The following is an 18569-nucleotide window of genomic DNA, read 5'->3' as shown; positions in this document are numbered from 1 at the left end:
ATTTTGTGTGTGTGTGTTTTAAAAAACTCCCTTTGCATGAACGTGGAGACTGGAAATCGACTTCCATCTTTCATGAAATGATTTTCAATTTCAGGTAAGAAAAATTAGCTATTTTTAGGTCGTTAACATAACTTATAATTAACACTATTGTTCTTTTTGTTATTGAAACAACAAACTGCACCACTGGAGGAAATCAGCCTGAATTGTTCTTGGGATGATATTGACTTTTAAGGTAGGAAGCAATTTTGAGGCGTTATTAGAACACTTATTAATACTATTAAAAACTACCTACTTTTTTTTTTAATTAAAAGTAGAGCTCACATTTAACAAAGTTGTTCTTCTCATTTAAACAAACCTTTTTTTTTTTATTGTCAGTAGAGCTCACATTTAACAAAGTTGTTCTTTTTATTTGTACAAACTGCACCATTGGAGGAAACAGTCCTGAATGGCTCTTGGAATGATTTTCAGTTTTAAGGTAGGAAGAAATACCAATTTTAGGTTGTTAATAGAACACCAATTAACTCTCTTTTTATTTGTATTGAAACAACAAACTGCACCACTGGAGGAAACCGGCTTGAATTGTTTTTAGGATGATTTTCAGTATCAGGTTGAAGGAAGCACCAATTTTAGGTTGTTAACAGAACTCATAATTAACACTATTTTCCTTTTGCAATTGACACATTTCAACAACGAATGAAGGCCAAGTCTGGTAACCCAAATTCAGAATTTATCCTCTCCATTTAACTAAGAAAAATGAATTATTTCTTGTTATGAAGTTGTACCTTCATTATTAGCCATTTTATTTCTAAATTACATGCCTCATGCTTACAAAGTGGAGTGAATGTTGAAAAAATTAATAAAGGTTGTGGGACCATATAAAAATAGAAAAGAATAGAATAGAAAAAAATATTAAAAATCATCCCTTCATTATTAGCCATTTTATTTCTAAATTACATGCCTCATGCTTACAAAGTGATTTTTTTTTTTTTTTTTTGCAAAATACTCATGAACCTGATAAAAGTTCTGCTTATTTGGATTATGTCATAATGAATGTCCCTGTCTGATTGAAAGCAGTCTTACTCAGATGAGCAGGGTTACGCTGAGGACATGCTCAGCTGGCCTTCAGTACCACACAGACATTGAAACCTTTGTTGCCCAAGACAAAACCGTATCTATTAGTGAGAGAACACAGCTCTGCCCACATAACACATACAAACCCATTCAACCGACAGGCTTCAGAGAGCTTAAAGAGTGAAATTCAAGCACTTTCCCAGCAATTTCAAGCACTTCTGATTTTCATTATAAACGTATAAAAAGTCAGAAAAACAGCTCAAAAGGAAACTAGTAAAGGAAACTACTGTATGAAAGGGAAACCATTACAAATAATGTTTTGTAATGTCCCCAGTGCTTCAGCAGCAAAAAAAAAAAAAAAAAACAGTTGCTTAATGACAATCCAAAAAGGAAAAAAATGGAGAAAGTCACTCTCTCAGCAACTTAATTAGTTTTCTGTAATGTAATTCCAGTGTAGTATAACACAAAAGTATAGTGATTTAAATGTATGTGTAGTTAACTAAACCATTTTTTTTTTTTTTTTTTTTACTTGAAATAAATATAAACTGAAATAAAAGGCTCTCACACTAAGGGGCCGTTTACACGACAATGTTTCTTCTTTTTATGCGTTTCGCCTGTTCATTTACAAGTCAACAGAGTTTTGGGAACTGTAAACGCAAATTTTTGGAAACGGGTTTCAGAGTGTAAGTTCTTGAAAACACCACCGTTATCATTTCCATGAAAACACCCAAAACTTTAAAAACGCTGACATTATGCGTGTGCATAGTACGTGTTAAGTATGTAGACATGCGCAGTATGTGTTGATTTTAAAGGCAAGTGCGAACAAACATACACAACAATGGCGGAGTACATGGTAGTGTTGTTACTGCTCAAGAGTTTGCTAACGCTTCTTCAGCAAAGTGTGGATTTACTTCAACAATATTACAACCAACAGCGGAGACGCATCATGTACAACAGATAATCGTCACTTACCTACGGGTACTGTTTACTAACAAGGTAACAGCGCCAACTACTGGCCTGACATACATAATACAGCATTTTTGGCCTCTTTCACGGATATAAGTAAACGCAAATCGTTTTGAAAACGTTTTCGTATATACGTGAAACTTTTTAAAAACGCAAGAGAAAAACCTTTCCGTTTTTGACTGCATCGTTGTCGTGTAAACGTAGCCTAATTTACCCTGTTTAGTAAATTAGGCCCATAGTATCTCAGTAATACTAAAATAACACTACTAAACACTAAAACTTTTAAGTCACATAATATATAATACTGTAGTATTTTATTAATGTTAAACACAAAATGGTAAAAAAAAATTCTTAAAAAAAAAAAAAACATTTAATGTTTCAGTACAAACAATGACAAGACTAATATCAAGGATTACCAGTATATTAAATAAAAACTGAAAATTCAGTGGGAGGTATGTCTCTGTATTGATGCAAGTCCATCAAATGCTTCATAACACTAATAATAATTCATACATTACATACTGTACAGAGTGAATTAAAAACACAAAAATGTTCAGTGTAATCATTTTAAGTGAAATCATTAATAATTCATTTTTGGTCTGAGGCTAAAGAAATGGCTCATCTCCTCATTAGCACCATGATCAGTATTTTTAGTTTCACTGGCCCAGGATCAGTGCATTAAGGTAGTCAAAGACACAAGTTAATATTTAAAACCAGAGCCTGATTATGTCTCTGTGGTAATAAGTGCTTTAAAGAATAGAGGCCTATGGGTAAACCACAATTATATGACAAACTATTCTTGTAATTAAGTGCTAGTAACAAGAGCAGGGATGTGAATTGTGTTTGGTGCAAAAGAAGGGTGAAGGTCCAGCTCATTGGTCACTTGTACTTGAGAACTGTTAGTCTTTGGATCCTCGTCTTCATCATTTTTCTGCTCTTCAAACAGGTGCTCTTCCTCTTCAGTGAGCCGTGTATCTTTATCTCTCTCTTCCTTCTGTGAAAAAAAACCAACAACAACAAAAACATATGACACTTCTGATTCTTAGATATTCCGATTATATAAAGGACTACCGTACCTCCCTCTTTGACCGGGTGTATTCATCTAAGGCATACTGGTATTTAGCTGATGTGATGCCAAAAAGCGATGCCATTCGCTCACTGAGGTAGTCACAAGCTGAAAGATGGGACAGGAGAATTTGACATAGTTATGAGATTTTGAATTTGAATATTTATATGTTGCATAATAAAGGGTGAGAAATAAGCACTTTGACATTTTTGTGTAACTGACACAAATGTATTTGGCAACAATATCTAAAAGTTATTTTATTTTTTACCCTGATATGTTTGGTTATTCATTTTTTTATTTCTACAATATGCTTGGTCAGAAATAAGGATTTGTAACAGCTTGTAGTTATGTACATGTATTTCTTTAACTTACAACTTTTTTGTGCAACAAATCTGTAACAAAACATATCAGCAAAGAAGGCCAACGTGATAGATATTGGCTTTAATGTGCAAACAAAATACTTCAGCATACACATTTTTAATCTGGAGCACTTTACAAAATGACTCAAATGCCATAGTTAAAGGGATACTCCACCCCAAAATGAAAGGTTTGTCATTAATCACTTACCCCCATGTCGTTCCAAACCCGTAAAAGCTTCGTTCGTCTTCAGAACACAATTTAAGATATTTTGGATGAAAACCTGGAGGCCTGTGACTGTCCCATAGACTGCCAAATAAATAACAGTGTCAAGGTCCATAAACACTTTTTGTAAGCGAAGAAAACAAAAATAACGACTTTATTCAACAATTCCTTTGTCATCGGTCTCCTCTGCACCACAAGGATGTGCTGTTTTCTTTCAAATCAAAGCTAAATACACGTAGAAACACCACATCCTTGTGGCACTGATGATACAGAAGAGCATACACAGAATATGGTGATATGGAGAGACACAGAGGAGACTGTTAACAAAGGAATTGTTGAATAAAGTCATTATTTTTGTTTTCTCTGCTTACAAAAAGTGTTCCCGTCACTTCATATAACCCAGATTCCACGTCTGATGGCAGATGGAGTATTCTGACGACGACTTTCATACCTTTTATGGACCTTGACACTGTTAGTTACTTGGCAGTCTTTTTGACAGCCACAGGCCTCCCGGTTTTCATCCAAAACATCTCAAATTGTGTTCCGAAGACGAACAGAGCTTTTACGGGTTTGGAACGACATGGGGGTAAGTGATTAATGACAAAATGTTCATTTTGGGGTGGAGTATCCCTTTAAGTTTGTCATATTAGTTTAAAGATCCAGTTTTCAGTTTTGAATCAGACTCACCAGATATAGTGGATGTAGCTGCTCTCCACATCTGAAACCAGACATATGGGCCCCAAGCCAGCTTGGACTTAAAATAAAAAAAAAGAGAAAAAAATTAAAGTTATATTCAACTCTTATTCTGATTTTTTTCATTGTATAGAAAAAAAACCTACATAACATTTTTGGAATGACATGATGGTGAGTAAATGATGACACAGTGGGTGAACTGAAGGATCCTTCAGGGCATTTGTTCAAACACACATACTGTGTCTATGGAGGACAGAAGGTCTTTCTTTGTGTTCTGTGTTTTGTCTTCCTCCTCCTCATCTGTGCTGTATTCTTCCATGGTCTCCCCGCTGGAGAAATGAATAATGCGGCGTGGGGTCTTCTCTTTTCTGTCCAGATCACCGATCTCCACACACTCATATTCCTTCTCTTTTCCAGAGCTCTGTCCACAGGCACACAGCAGATATATTACAAATAAGTTGGTTATGCACAATATGATTGACTTTTAAACTGGAATGAGGGAAGAAAACGGGCTTAGTGCCCTTAAAAAAAACAGAAAAAAACAAATGAACAATAGTTGTTTTCCACAATACCACAGTAAGTATTGCGTCTAAAATCATAATAAATGTATATGGGTCTGCTTTAAAAAAACCTGTATTGCTTCAAACCTTTTTCAATTCTTTGTTTAATGTCTATTACCACACTGTCTTTCCGCCGTAGTACAGTTTCAAAACTCTTAGTACAAAACTTTAAACTGATCACACTTGTAACACGACTAGTCATTCTTTCAAAACCTGATCTCGTGATTTCATTCCACATAATCATTGTTTCACAACACAAGATCATTGTGATATGTATTAAGAACACTTGAATTGATCACCAAAACACAATAGTATGATATTCTTTCAGTTTAGTACTTTTAACAATCAGTTCATTCAAGAGCAAACAATGCAAGATTAATGTTTCAAATCACCTTTGTTGCTGAAATAATGACTAATACAGGCAATAACTGTCATGGTAGAAAATACACTTACATTACCTAACTTGCATATCTTACATAAAATCAATAATGTTTGTAAAAGTATGTATCCAGTGTGTTATCAAAAGGTGTGACATGGCAATAAGGTTTGTGCTAGAACAGAGTTAACTGTCACTGCAGTAAATGTCCTCACTGTGCCATATGACTGAATCTACTCTCGCTGAACAGTCTTTGCCATGGTAATGCTTCAGTATCACATGGCATAATGTGAAGTATAATGCTGTATTTGATGCCATCCGTCTTCTTTCTCCTGATATATCTCTGATCAGTTCCTCTCCCTTGTGTCCTACTGTATGTTCACAAATAGCAAAACACAAGGTTTTACAAATGAGGACGTCCTCAAAGGAAGGTTTTAGGCGATTTTGTCAAGTTTTGCTTACTTCTGGGTACCAATTTGTCCCCAGAATATGGTTACAGTAAGTAGGTACACACACACACACACACACACACACACACACACACACACACACACACACACACACACACACACACACACACACACACACACACACACACACAGATTCCATAGGAGTAATGGGTTTTATACTGTCTCCCCTACACTAACTCTACTCCTAAATACCTAAAGATTTTTTTTTTTTTTTTTTCTAATTGGACCCAAAAAAAGGACAATGATTTCAGATATTGCCATCTCTGCAGGGACATTTTGTCCCCATAAAATATGGTTTACCTGAACCACACACACACACACACACACACACACACACACACACACACACACACACACACACACACACACACACACACACACACACACACACACACACACATACACACACAACCTTATAAAATAGTGGTTATCATCTTAGATCACTTTTAGTGTAATAATATTTTATTGCATTTAGTTATCCCTAAATTGCAATCATGTCCTATATAAACTACATATCTATTGAATCTATATCTATAATTATGCACCAAATGATTCACTCATTAACCATTAAGATGAGTTCGATGAAATGATAGACAAATGTATTAAACTGAATGAGAAGTCATGCAAATTAAAAGTTTGATAGTAAGAGCTTTATAAGGGCAGTTAGTGTAAATGAAACACACACATATATATATATATATATATATATATATATATATATATATATATATATATATATATATATATTTATATATATATATATATATATATATATATAACACTTATTTTGTGTAGTGAAAACGATATTTTGTGATTTTGTGTATTGTTACTAACACAGTTAAAATATGCTGAAGTATTTGAAAAAAGCGCACTTTTGATGATCTGTTATGATATTATTTGTACTAAGAGTTGTGAAAATTTCGCCAAAACTGTAATATAGTAACTTTTGATGGAAGAGACCTACAGTAGGTTTAGGTTTATATGTAAATATGTAACAGTCAGTATATTAAAAACTAAGACGTTTAGTATAGCGTTATTATGTTAGATGACCATTGTTTAATTCCTGGCACAATGTGAATGCTTAAATTAAATCCAATAAGATAACAGTACTGTGCAAACCTTCATTATAATTTATTGGGTTTTAAAATAAATGTAAACATATATCCGAGGTATTCAAACGTGTAATTTTAGGCATGATTTAAATTAGTCAAATATTTAATTTACCTTGTCAGAGTCCATATCATGTGTGACAGTTATACTGACGCTGGATAGATAAAGGGGTATTTCTGCCATTGCTATTGTGTACAAACTCCGCTGTCCAGGTCACCAGCATCAAGGCAGAGTCCAGGCAGAGACATTTGTTCATGCCACCGACCGCACAGCAGCAGCCTCCAGGCGGAGACAACGGGTGATTACTATATTTGCGCCACCTAACGTTCTGGGGTGTACTTAATTTTTGCTTACAACAATTTGCCTTATTTTTTACCGTGTGTCTGGGCCATTCTACAGAATTGGTGCAAAGTCAGAGTTGGAAACATCTTGAAATTTTATATATATATATATATATATATATATATATATATATATATATATATATATATATATATATTCTATAAATTTTGTATGTATGCAAATTGTATAATATCCAAGGCACACATTTTTAGTAATTGTGCAATTAAGTCTCATACTGAATTTTCCGAAAGTTTTACAAATATTTGTCCTCCCCAAATTTGTCACTACCAAAACACAGTAATATATAATTTAATAAGAAGGTTTTCATTGCCCTATTAAGATTTTGCTTACGTCTAGCTTGCAAATATATATATATATTATATATATAATATATATATATTATATATATATATATATATATCTATATATATATTTCTATTTTATTAAAAAGTTTTTAGAGGTACATCATAATTTTATTGAAATTTTATTTAAAAAATAGATTTGTAATAGTATAATTCTCTTCTTGTTGCATACAGTAGTTATAAGACAAAGTGTATTTGTTGTTGTGTGTTTAATTATATACAATACAAAATAAACAAATATATCAATTTCAATACAGCTTTAAATAAAATGAAAAATGTAAGCATCAAAACTAAAGTACTCAAAAAACATATTTAAACTATATTAACATTCTGGCAGAAAGTGACCAAAAACTCATCAGGAGGCAGTTCCAGCTTTATCACTTTTGAATTGAAAATAATTCAAAATATAAAAAACAAACAATTTGCAGACAAAAATGCAATGCTACTTATGACAAAAATATCCAGTCTCCAGGAAGCACAATGCCATCTTTAAATGCAATTTGTCAGCCTTAGTAGTAAATGTAAACATTTTATTAAAAAAACAAACAAAAAAAACATTGGTTTTAACTGCAGTTAACACAGTCATTAACATTTCAAATCCCTGTCAGATTAATTAAAAAAGGTCAAGAATAATGATTTCAGAATATAGTTCCCAACTCCAATAGGTTGTTGGTGCTGAAGGCCCAGTCAAGCTTAAAGAGAGAGAGATATTCATATTATTTGTTAGATTCATATGGAACATATACACTATTACAACATAAAAACAAAACAAACAAAAAAAAAACTATATTCTATGTACCACTGTCCATGTCTTGGCACTCTATTAGAAGGTGTTTGAACACAACATTAGGATAATCATTGAAATATCCCTGATAACCAGGCCTTTGTGATTCCACTTAAAAATAAAAACACTTACCACTGCTGCTCAGGACCATCAAAGATGTCAGGATGGCGTCCTCCATCACATCATCTCTGCTCCTGGTTAAGGATTCTATCACAACAAACAAATCTACTGTTACAAGCTCAATTTTATTTTAATGTAATTCTACCAATGCCTTTCCACTACATTTCAGAAATTAAAATGTACCCAACGCCGCTTCAGTCAGCAAGTTGGGTGCAAGACTCTTGGTTGATCTGGTTCTCAGTTTGCTGGCCTTGTTTTCATTATAGTGGTGAATGATGTTCCTCATTTGAAACAGATGTGTTGACGGCAAAGACATGTTCAAAAAGTAGTCGTTCTTCTTCATTTGAGCAAACAGTTGCTCAGAAATCTGACTACTGACTCTGTCAGCCAGCTGAGGCACGAGGGTGAGCTTCCTCAGAACATCTCCATCTGTGCTGCCTTCATGAGAACGGTCACAGAGCACGTAATGGTCAGCTGAACCCGTCACCGGGTGTCCGTGAGGATCTGTCCCTCTGGTTTTTTCATCTAGCCAGGGCAGAGACACTTTCAGCTGTCCACATCTGGCCAGTTCTTTGTTAGCTTGAGTGGGTTCCACCAGGCATCCTTCAAATGGAGAGATGGGTAACTTTTCTGGTACCCTTAGATTGGTGTGTTTTGCAAGAGCCTGTGCAAAGTCATAAATTATGACGTTAGGCATATGATGCCAGGATAACAGCAAATCAGCAAAATCTTGAGGGCTCTCAGCTCGAAGATTGCATTTTAGGCTGTAAACAATTCCACAGGGGCACATAATGACTCCCCAGCCTCCTAATAAAAGACAGGACAACACAAAAGAGAGAAGAAAAGAAAACAACAACAACAATTTAATAGGTTGATGACAAACTGAAAAAGGAAATATCTTCTAATATTTACATCTAAATCTTGTATTAAAATACTTTTGAAATATTTGAAAATACACTAAAGCTTGGAGTATGATTTTCTTTAAAATATTTTATTCTTAATATGCATTAAATTGATGAAAAGTGATAAAACATTCTATAAGGTTACAATAGATTTCTATTTTGTACTATTAATAAAAGAATCATAAAAAAATTAAAGGAAATTAAAATTACGGTTTTCACAAAAATATGAAGCAACAACTGTTTTTAACATTAATAATAATTAGAAATTCAGCTTTGCTATCACAGGAATAAATTACATTTTAAAACTTATTTAAACAGAAAATATATATATTTTTTAATTGTAATATTTCACAATATTAGTTTTTTAATTTTTTTTTATAGCATTTATAATAAAATGAATGCCGTCTGTGAGAGTGAGAATAAGAGGCTTTCAAAATCAAAAACAAAACAAAACAAATCTTTCTGACCCAAACTTTTGAACATGCATTCTTTAGATGGTAAAAAGTGCTTTTACAAAAGATATGAATGACTAATTCAGAAATATTTTACAGGGAATTAATATTTTTTTAACTGTTTGCCTTGTCATTAAAAGGTCAACATCTCTGCATGTTATTCACACCTACTGACTTTGATTCGGCAAATAAACAAACTTTTTTTAAGTGTTAGAAGCACTAATTAATTCCACATTACCACATATTTTCAGGAGTAGAGTTAAACTCACCAGAGGAACTCCAGATTTTTGAAGAGATTTTGTCACATGTTTGCTTGGATTTCAATTCACTGCACAATCTAAGAAGGAGATCGCTGCGAGATCCAGTGGAGTCCACATCACATTCAATGCATAAAGTTCTAATCACGTCATCCTATCAAAACCAATATTATTTTGCAAATGTTCATTTGAATGCAATTAATCTATTCAAAGACATTGAAAGTGTTGTTTTACTAATAAAGCAAACCTTCTGTTTGAAAAGTTCTTCTCTGAGTCTTTCCTCTGTAACTGTCATTTTTAAAATCTCTGATGAAGTGTGGACTTTCTCAAACTCCGTGTTTAGCACAGTGTCTGAGTGACGTGTGTTTTTGCCAATCCAAGGAGCCCAAAAGTGATAACTTGGCAGTATTGCAAATGGATTGTGTTCGGCATCTAAAACAGCAGAAAAAAAAAAAAAAAAAAAAAAAAAATCAGAAGATGCATTCTTTCAAAAGTTTACTATATAGTGTAATATGCACCTACTCGCAACAAATCCTCGACAGGTCATCTCTTTAGACAGTGACTCCCAGAACTCTTCCAGACTGACCTCCCCTTTAAAATCCTCTGGAGGCTTTTCAATGTCATTTTCTGAAAACGTAACATGAGTGTTTTACTATGACAAGAACAACATGTCAAAAAACTATTAAAGGATTAAACTGGCAAATGAAGAGCATTTCAATTTTTATACCTGATAATGGAGAAGCAGTCTGTTTGTGAACACCCATGAGCACCACCGGAGGATGATCGCCACAGGTGGGGCATGAATACTTGTATTCATGATCTGTGAGGGCTTCAAACTGCAAATAAGCATCCAGCATTGTGTCCGCAGGTGGAAACTCCACTCCTGTCGTACGTTGTAAAAACTCAACTGCTCTGCTCACTGAAGTATGGACCTAGAGAAAATATTGGTTGATAGTGATACCCCGCCAAAAACGTTTCAAGATTTAACATTTAAAGACAGCTTTTGACATCTCATCACATTCATATATTCATGATAAGGAAAAGGAATAATCTATTTTTAAAAACTTAAAAATATACACAATTAAAAGAACTTGTGGTGTGAAAAAGAAGTACACTCTAACATAGATTGCATGTTATTTACAATAGAAGTGTGACGAGATTATAATATTTTCAGAGAATTGATTGCATGTTATTTACAATTAAAAGAAAAAGTATTATAGTTACATTTTATATTAAATGCTAGTTAGTTAAAGTTAAAAGTGCTCTTCTGACCAACTAAAGTCCATCTTTATATGTAATTTCATCATTACTTCTGTTGTCTTTGAAATAGGGTTAAAGGGGTCATATAATGCGATTTCAATTTTTCCTTTCTTTGTGGAGTGTTACAAGCTGTTTGTGAATAGAGAAGATCCCTAAAGTTGCAAAGACTAAAGGCTAATTTATACTTCTGCGTCATTGTCGACGTGCAGTACACATGCAAACCTCTAGTCTGCAGTGTCCACGTACAAAAGGAGACAACAACGTAGCAGTACCACGACAAAAGCCGAAGAAGAAGCAGCTCGTTGGAGAATCATTATAGCCGTGACGGTGGAAAAATAAATATCAAATCATTAAATCATTATTTAAAACTACAAAAGGAGTCAACAACGGAATAGGAGAAGATTACATTCTTTCAATCTCCACAAGGACTTGTACCACGGCAGATCAACATTGCTTATCATGGACTACTGATGTATAATGCTATGTAGTATAATAAATGATAAGACACTTGTTCTTTGCTTTGTTTTATTTTATATAAGAAGGTGTAACATTAAAATATATTAAAGTGCACATAAACACACACAAAACTCAAACACATACAGAGGGTGGGTTTGTAGCAGACCAGTCACAGCGGTTGTGGTCCGCGTAGAATTGACGCGTTGTTACATTTCTGGAGAGGTGCACGTCTGGCTACGGCGTAGTTTCGATACAGAAATATAAATCAGCCTTAAAGTCTCAAACCCAAAGAGATATTCTTTATGAGAGTTAAGAGTCAACCACGCCCTCCTAAAATGTCTAATTTAAACATGCCCCCACGTCTACGTCACGATGTGGGAAGATTTGCATAACGCTGCCCAAATGTCCACGCAAAGAAAGACGGCGTAACTTTTATTCTGCTGTCGCCGCCATGTCGTGGAGAAGCTGTGTGTTTCGTTGTGAAAGCGAAAATACTTTGTTTGGCCTTCCAAAAAAGGACACGACTAGAAATCAGTGGTTGAGTTGTATTTACAACACTGTTCCAGAACATTTCAACGCAAATATTCAGATGTGAGCAGTGCATTTTACAGAGGACTGTTTCCTGATCCAGTAGCCTACAATGCTTCTGTGGCACAAAGGCTGTTTCTATAAAGTGGGGCAGGTCCAACTTTGCAAGGACAGTCTGGTTTTTCTGACTCACAGCCTGTAAGTACGTTTACATATTTAAAGTATTTGCCAAAGATGATTCAAATGAGAGTTTTGAGCAGTGTAGAGTAGCGCTTGTTGTTTGTGTTTCATAGATCACAAATGCAGACATGGTTTTATGTTTACACAGCGCGATACACAACACAACGTGTAAAAACACAGTATAAGTCATTATTAGGGCTGCAACTAACGATTATTTTGCTAATCGATTAATCGGTCGATTCTTTTTACGATTAATCGATGAATCGGTTTATGTACTTATATTTTAGTTTTGCCCATTTTTTCCCCAAGTAAATTATTAAAAAAGGTCTTTATCATTCACATAGACTTTTTAGAGATTTTAACCATTTTGCATTGTCATATCCCCCATCAAAAACATACCTGGAGTTGTGTTTTATTATGTGTTGGTTATCCTTTGCCAAACTTTCTGCAATCAAAACACTGTACATACTCTAGCAAATTTCACAAGGCCAAGTACATGTTTTCACCATGGCAGTCCTTACGGCTCCTAAAGTAGTTTAACATCCCGAACAAAGCATATTAAGGAATCTTTCAGAACATATTTTCACGAAGAATAAGAATAAAACAGAATAAAATTGCAAGTAAATTGCATTTATTTATTACTTTTTTTTTTTCCTGTAAACACAAACAGCTTATACCTGGGAAACAGCTTTATAGCTTATGCTGTGAAATTGTAAACAATCCTTCGAATAAAGTGCCAATGGCATGAAACCTGAATGGAACTCACATTTTAAAATAAAATTTAAAGTAAAAATCCATCAGAAGGTTGTCCAGAAAAAAAAATTGGACATACACACAAACCACAAAAACCTGCTGTGTGAAAAAGAGCAGTGAATACTTAGAAAAAAAGTGCATTTCAAATACATTTAAACATTAACCTCTCTCATTCAGTCATAATTAGGCTGCAAGACTGAATTATGAACTGGTTAAACGACAAAGCTTTAAATGTTAATTGTTTAAAAAGCAATGTTATCAGCTTTTACGACTAAACATTTGCAAACAAACATTGTACTGCAGAATCTGCACAAATAAAAGTCTTTGCACAGCTGTGATTTTCATCGGATTTAAATATTATAGTGGTCCTGTTAACAGTGCACAAAAAATCAAAAATGTAATAAAGCGATAAAATGTTAAACAAAACAGCTGCCTAACTGACAGGAATTCGACTACCTGTGGGAATGAGGCAGAAACACTATTCACTCATTATTTGAGAAAAACTTTGCATTGCAGTGCAAAAAGGTCAACATGTCCAAATGTTCAGGGCTTAGGCCTGCTCTCTTTTTAGAGGATATGTTTCCTGCCGCAGAAAACAGCCGCAGTTTACAGGTTACTCTTCTTTTTTGTGAAGGCTCAAAGTAAAGTGCTCCCACACTTTGGATGACTTCGTTTCGATTAGTTTTAATCTTCCGCCTTTTTTTTCTTTTTCTTTCTCGAGAGCTTACTCCACTGCCGCCTGCCTCACCCATCACGCTGAATGCTGTGCAGAGGACGCTGTGCGGGAAGCACGCTGACATAAAAAACGTATTGGCTATTCGCTACTTCCCTGCTGTACTGGCTGAGGTAAAACCTCCGGTGGCTCATTACTGCCACAACTTTGGTCACCGCAGATTTAAAATATGCACGAAATGAGCCGCTTACGGCAAATAAAAAATTATTTAGCAACGAATCGATTACTAAATTAGTTGACAACTATTTTAATAATCGATTTTAATCGATTAAATCGATTAGTTGTTTCAGCTCTAGTCATTATAATCAGTAATTATGTCCCCACTGGATGCAACAAATGCCTCCCTTGTAATGGGTTTTATTGGTTTTGTCTGGTCGTGCTGGGACACGCATCAAAGTATGTTATGGAGCGTAACATTTCCGTCACACACTTGAGGCATTCAGCCAATCACAACGCACTGGATAGCTAGCCAACAGAGCACAGCTCACTTTTCAGAACGATGAGCTTTGTAAAAATCGACGTGTTTTTTGAACCTTAAACCGCATAAACACATTGCATTACACCAAATAAACAAAACAATGTCCTTTTTAGCAACGTCATATGACCCCTTTAAAGTGTAGTGCCAAATGGTAAACTAAAATATCTAATTAAACGTGTATGTCATGTATCTAAATATATTTTCTAATTACACATTTTTAATGATAATTACAATTTAGCACATTTAAAATATAGAAACTTTAAATGTATTATCAAAAATAAAAAATAGTTTCATGCCCCTGACCCTCAAATAATCAAGCTAAAGATTACCTGCAGAAGGTTTCTCAGTGTTAAACATAAGGGGATGTCAAGGATGATGTGATCATTGAAGTTATGAAGGCGATCTTTCCACTCTTGATAACGATAAAACATCCCACACTGCGGGCACTGCTTACAGTAGGTGGCGACATCTATCAATTAAAACAAGTATACATCACAAACCATCGTAGCTGAATAGCACAAAAGCATACGGACAATGTAATCTACCTTTAATAATGCACCAATTGGTCAGGATTTTGGCGTTCTGTGTAATTAGCATAGGATCGCTGAGAAGCACATCTCCTGGACATTCCTGACACACGGTTTCATTTGGACAAAGGTTTTGTGGGTAATCTTTGCATGGCGACGGCACCCGCATATCTTCAGGAAGAACGGCAGGTATCTTCTTGTTCTGAAGAATGTAATTCACCATATAATTCAATCCCAGACCTTTCGGTGGATAAACATGACGGTTGTCTGTAATGTCTTCTTCTTCCGAATGTGGCTTATCCGGCGATCCCTCAGTTCTGAAAAGCTCTCGCTGCGTTTGAAACAGATGCCATTTGGCGACATATTTGTGCAGACATGAACGTCGCAGTTTGGTACAAGGACAGTGCCAAGAGTCTAATTTTGTGTTATATACAACCATGACACGACCTAAGCGACTATAAGACGATACATTGGGTTCAAAAACTGAAATGAACTTTTTTGCTGACGAGATCCCAATCGAGGTGTGAACAGAAAGCGGTGCGCAGCTACTATTAGCAAGCTGCTGCAGAGCGAGGCATTCTTTTTTCTTTTTCTCGCTGAACCATTTTCCTCTCACCATCTCGGTTAAAACGTCTTCCTCCAGCGAGACTTGTTCAGCCGAAGACTTGCAAAAGCTCGCTGCACTGATATGCATGCACTGGTACGACGTGATGCCGCTCCTCTGCGCAACATCTATGTTAATCTGGCACTCGTTCGATTCGCAGAGGACTCTGTTGTTTTCTCCCAATGCCTGGTATTGGACGTGAAGCGGGATGCCGTGGCCTTTACCGACTTTGAGAACTGCAAATATCCCATTTGTGTCATCTATACACTGGCTTGTAAGCTGAAATGTCTCACTGATGTCCAATGCCGACTGATCTGTGTGTTTGCGCTCCATATGTTTTGGCAGGTTGTTTTTATTGATGAGTATATTGCACGATGGGCATCTTTTTTTGATGACAGGCCGCACGCGAAACTTTCCTGCTGCTGCTGTGGTGGTTGATGGTGTGTCTGTGATCATCAGAGAGGTCATATCTGTATTGGTGTTTGGCGGTGTGCATGGGATTGAAGGAATGGACTCTGCTGTTTCGATGACTGATGGTGCGTTTATAACTGTCGGAGGGGTCACTGGGGTACTTGTGCTTGACAGCGCTTTTGTGGCGGATTCTGAATTCGGATTACGTTTGCAGACTTGTAAATGGTTTTTAAAATCGCCTCTTCTCAGAATTGTTGTTGGACAGTACATACAATGGTAATGGAGTGAAGCTCTACAGCCAAGTCCACATCTGTGAATAGTGAAATCTAAAAAAAAAAAAAAAACCCTGCATGTTAGTAAAATATGTTAATGCTACACATAATAATACTAATATATAAAATGCATGTGTAAAGAAAATGTTTATACCTCCATGGACAACTGCTTTGTTACAGTGACTCTTCAAGTGTAATTTGACTTTGTCTGGTCTGCAGGGCTTAAATATACTGGCCATACAAAAGGGACAATGAAAATTGTTGCAGCATTTTGTGCATCTCTCCAACTGAGGAAATGTTTGATGTTTCTGAATGGTAATATGTCTCTGCAAAGGTTAAGAAAAACAGAGTTGCGATGACATAGCTAGGTTTTCTAATCAGGCACTGAATAGAGCACCCATTAGAGAGATAGTTCACTCAAAAAGTCGCACGTGTTTCCTATAATCCATAATATTTTTATTTCTATTGAATGGTTAACACAAATGAAGATCTTGTCAATGTAGGTGATGAAGAAGGTAACCAAAACTTCGATGCTTCAAAAGTTCATAAAGAGATTGAATCAAGCTTTTTAATCGCAGTTTTCTGAAGAGACACAAGTGCTTTATATGATGAACCGATTTCATTTAGGCTTTTATTTACATTTAAACATTAATCAGTGCACATATAGAGAGCAAGAGCACAGAATATGTAAGAAGCTCAAACATGTTGGAGTCAGATGTGAGAATGTCTGTGCACTGATCAAGTTTTATATGTGAAGGAATGGACTTTAAATGGAATAACAGAAATCATTCAAGTTTCATGAAAAATCTTCACCTGTGTTTTAAAGATAAAGGAGTTTTTTTTTTTTTGGAATGTCATAAGTGTGAGTAAATGATGACAGAAGGTTTATTTTTGGATGAACTATTTCTTTAAAAGGTCTGTCACACCATGTAACGACTAAGTTAAAGATTTTATTGTTTGATTAATTTCATTACTTTGTTAACTTGCATAACTTTGCACCCCCCCCCCCCCCCACACACACACACACAGAGAGAGAGAGAGAGAGAGAGAGAGAGAGAGAGAGAGAGAGACGCAGCGTATGCATTGCAAGAGATGCAGGAGGTGTTAAGAAGCTTCGAAAAAACACATTTACAACGGGACCTGCAACGAAACCAGTTTAATATAATCGAGACGGATTAATTTCGCGTACAAATCAACACACAACCGCACTCTCCATGCCACCTTAGGGTGCACCAAAAGTGCTGGTATTCACCGATAATGTTAAAATGAATAAAACAGCACAAAGGCACCAACTTACCGTCGTCCCCGCCATAATTCTGTTTTATTTAGATAGCCTACTTTGTCCGGAGACCGCTGGCCTGGTCCCGCTGTCCTGAAATTGCTGCAAAATGGCTGCAGTGTTTCGTCGCTTCCGGTGTCTTCACGCTCAGAGGCGCCTGGCTGCTTGGCAACCAGATCCGAAGCCAACAACACAAGCAGGACATACACGGTGAGGGTTTAATGCTACTGACATATGTCTGCTCTTCTGCTTTAATGCGTTTAATGCTGAAAATGTTTGAAAAGTTTTGGAAGACTCCGTCATTTGTTGTATACCTTCAGAAGCGGCGCTTTTGGAATAGAAGTGTAACGTTAGGCTTAGTTACTCCTAACATTAATTGTGAATAACATACAATGGAGTGTTGGAAAATAGCTACTGCTTTTTGTATGCACTTTAGTATGGGTTGTCATCTTACCCTAATATTTTATGAATTATATGATTATTTTTGAACAGCACATGAAATGATTCTTATCTTTGCCAGCATATTAGCAGTTGGTTAAAAAAAAAAAAAAAAAAAAATACAAAAAAAAATAAATAAATATATATATATATATATATATATATATATATATATATAGCAAGAAGAGTTCACACACACACACACACACACACATATACGTTTTATATATATATATATATATATATATATATATATATATATATATTAACACAAACATATAAAAAAAAAAATATAAATATAAACATATATAAAACGTTAGTATGCTATTCCAAATTCAGACACTCCAGTCTCACAACCAGAGAAAACAAACATTTGAATTTCTATTTGGACTCAAAAGATAGTAGTTAGGCTACTGAGTTGCCCATATGTGACAACTAATAACTAAAATATCTTTAATTTATCATTTTGTTTATTCTATATTATATTACATTAGGATTTTAGCATGCGCAGTTGCATGGTGCTTGTTCCAAAAGTCA

The 18569-nt window shown here is 35.2% G+C and overlaps 3 protein-coding genes across 8 annotated transcripts in view; 1 reads left to right on the top strand and 2 right to left on the bottom strand.

Annotated features, from left to right (window-relative positions):
• Positions 1–2483: 2483 nt before the first annotated feature.
• LOC109054469 (protein FAM177A1-like) lies at positions 2484–7197 on the bottom strand. 2 transcript variants are annotated; one of them, XM_019071725.2, is made up of 5 exons: positions 7009–7197; positions 4617–4799; positions 4373–4439; positions 3114–3211; positions 2484–3031 (listed from the first exon to the last, which is right to left on the bottom strand). In XM_019071725.2, the coding sequence occupies exons 1-5, from the start codon at positions 7075–7077 to the stop codon at positions 2843–2845; spliced, it is 606 nt and encodes a 201-aa protein (XP_018927270.1). In that variant the 5' UTR covers positions 7078–7197; the 3' UTR covers positions 2484–2842. The 2 variants fall into 2 exon arrangements, with proteins under 2 accessions (XP_018927270.1, XP_042603045.1); XM_042747111.1 differs by having other exon boundaries at positions 7048–7194.
• A 582-nt stretch (positions 7198–7779) lies between these two features.
• Positions 7780–17748, bottom strand: LOC122140996. Its single transcript, XM_042746570.1, has 11 exons — positions 17613–17748; positions 16470–16641; positions 15047–16369; positions 14831–14970; positions 10841–11045; positions 10636–10740; positions 10361–10545; positions 10126–10267; positions 8686–9309; positions 8515–8589; positions 7780–8290 (listed from the first exon to the last, which is right to left on the bottom strand). Exons 1-11 carry the CDS (start codon positions 17625–17627, stop codon positions 8286–8288), a joined length of 2991 nt encoding a protein of 996 aa, XP_042602504.1. The 5' UTR covers positions 17628–17748; the 3' UTR covers positions 7780–8285.
• The window catches only part of LOC109047748 (uncharacterized protein C2orf81 homolog), a 65420-nt gene continuing 64539 nt past the window's right edge, over positions 17689–18569 (top strand). For all 5 annotated transcript variants that reach the window (XR_006157468.1, XR_006157469.1, XR_006157470.1 and 2 more), the window contains exon 1: positions 17689–17804. The gene's annotated coding sequence lies outside the window, so the exon portion shown is untranslated. The remainder of the gene's footprint in view (positions 17805–18569) is intronic.

This window comes from Cyprinus carpio, chromosome B20 (assembly GCF_018340385.1).
Source record: "Cyprinus carpio isolate SPL01 chromosome B20, ASM1834038v1, whole genome shotgun sequence".
Taxonomy (NCBI): Eukaryota; Metazoa; Chordata; class Actinopteri; order Cypriniformes; family Cyprinidae; genus Cyprinus; species Cyprinus carpio.
The sequence above is the reverse complement of the archived record's forward strand: the minus strand, read 5'-3'. Positions and strand labels throughout refer to the sequence as shown.

What these genes read in the sequence shown, in the direction of transcription:
- LOC109054469 (XM_019071725.2), bottom strand. Translation starts at nt 7,077, where the DNA reads ATGGCAGAAATACCCCTTTATCTATCCAGCGTCAGTATAACTGTCACA. An exon ending in ATGATATGGACTCTGACAAG is followed by an intron (nt 4,800 to 7,008) that starts GTAAATTAAATA and finishes GCCTGTGGACAG; the next exon opens with AGCTCTGGAAAAGAGAAGGA. An exon ending in TTCTGTCCTCCATAGACACA is followed by an intron (nt 4,440 to 4,616) that starts GTATGTGTGTTT and finishes TTTTATTTTAAG; the next exon opens with TCCAAGCTGGCTTGGGGCCC.
- LOC122140996 (XM_042746570.1), bottom strand. An exon ending in CAAAGCAGTTGTCCATGGAG is followed by an intron (nt 16,370 to 16,469) that starts GTATAAACATTT and finishes TTTTTTTTTTAG; the next exon opens with ATTTCACTATTCACAGATGT. An exon ending in CAATTGGTGCATTATTAAAG is followed by an intron (nt 14,971 to 15,046) that starts GTAGATTACATT and finishes TTTAATTGATAG; the next exon opens with ATGTCGCCACCTACTGTAAG.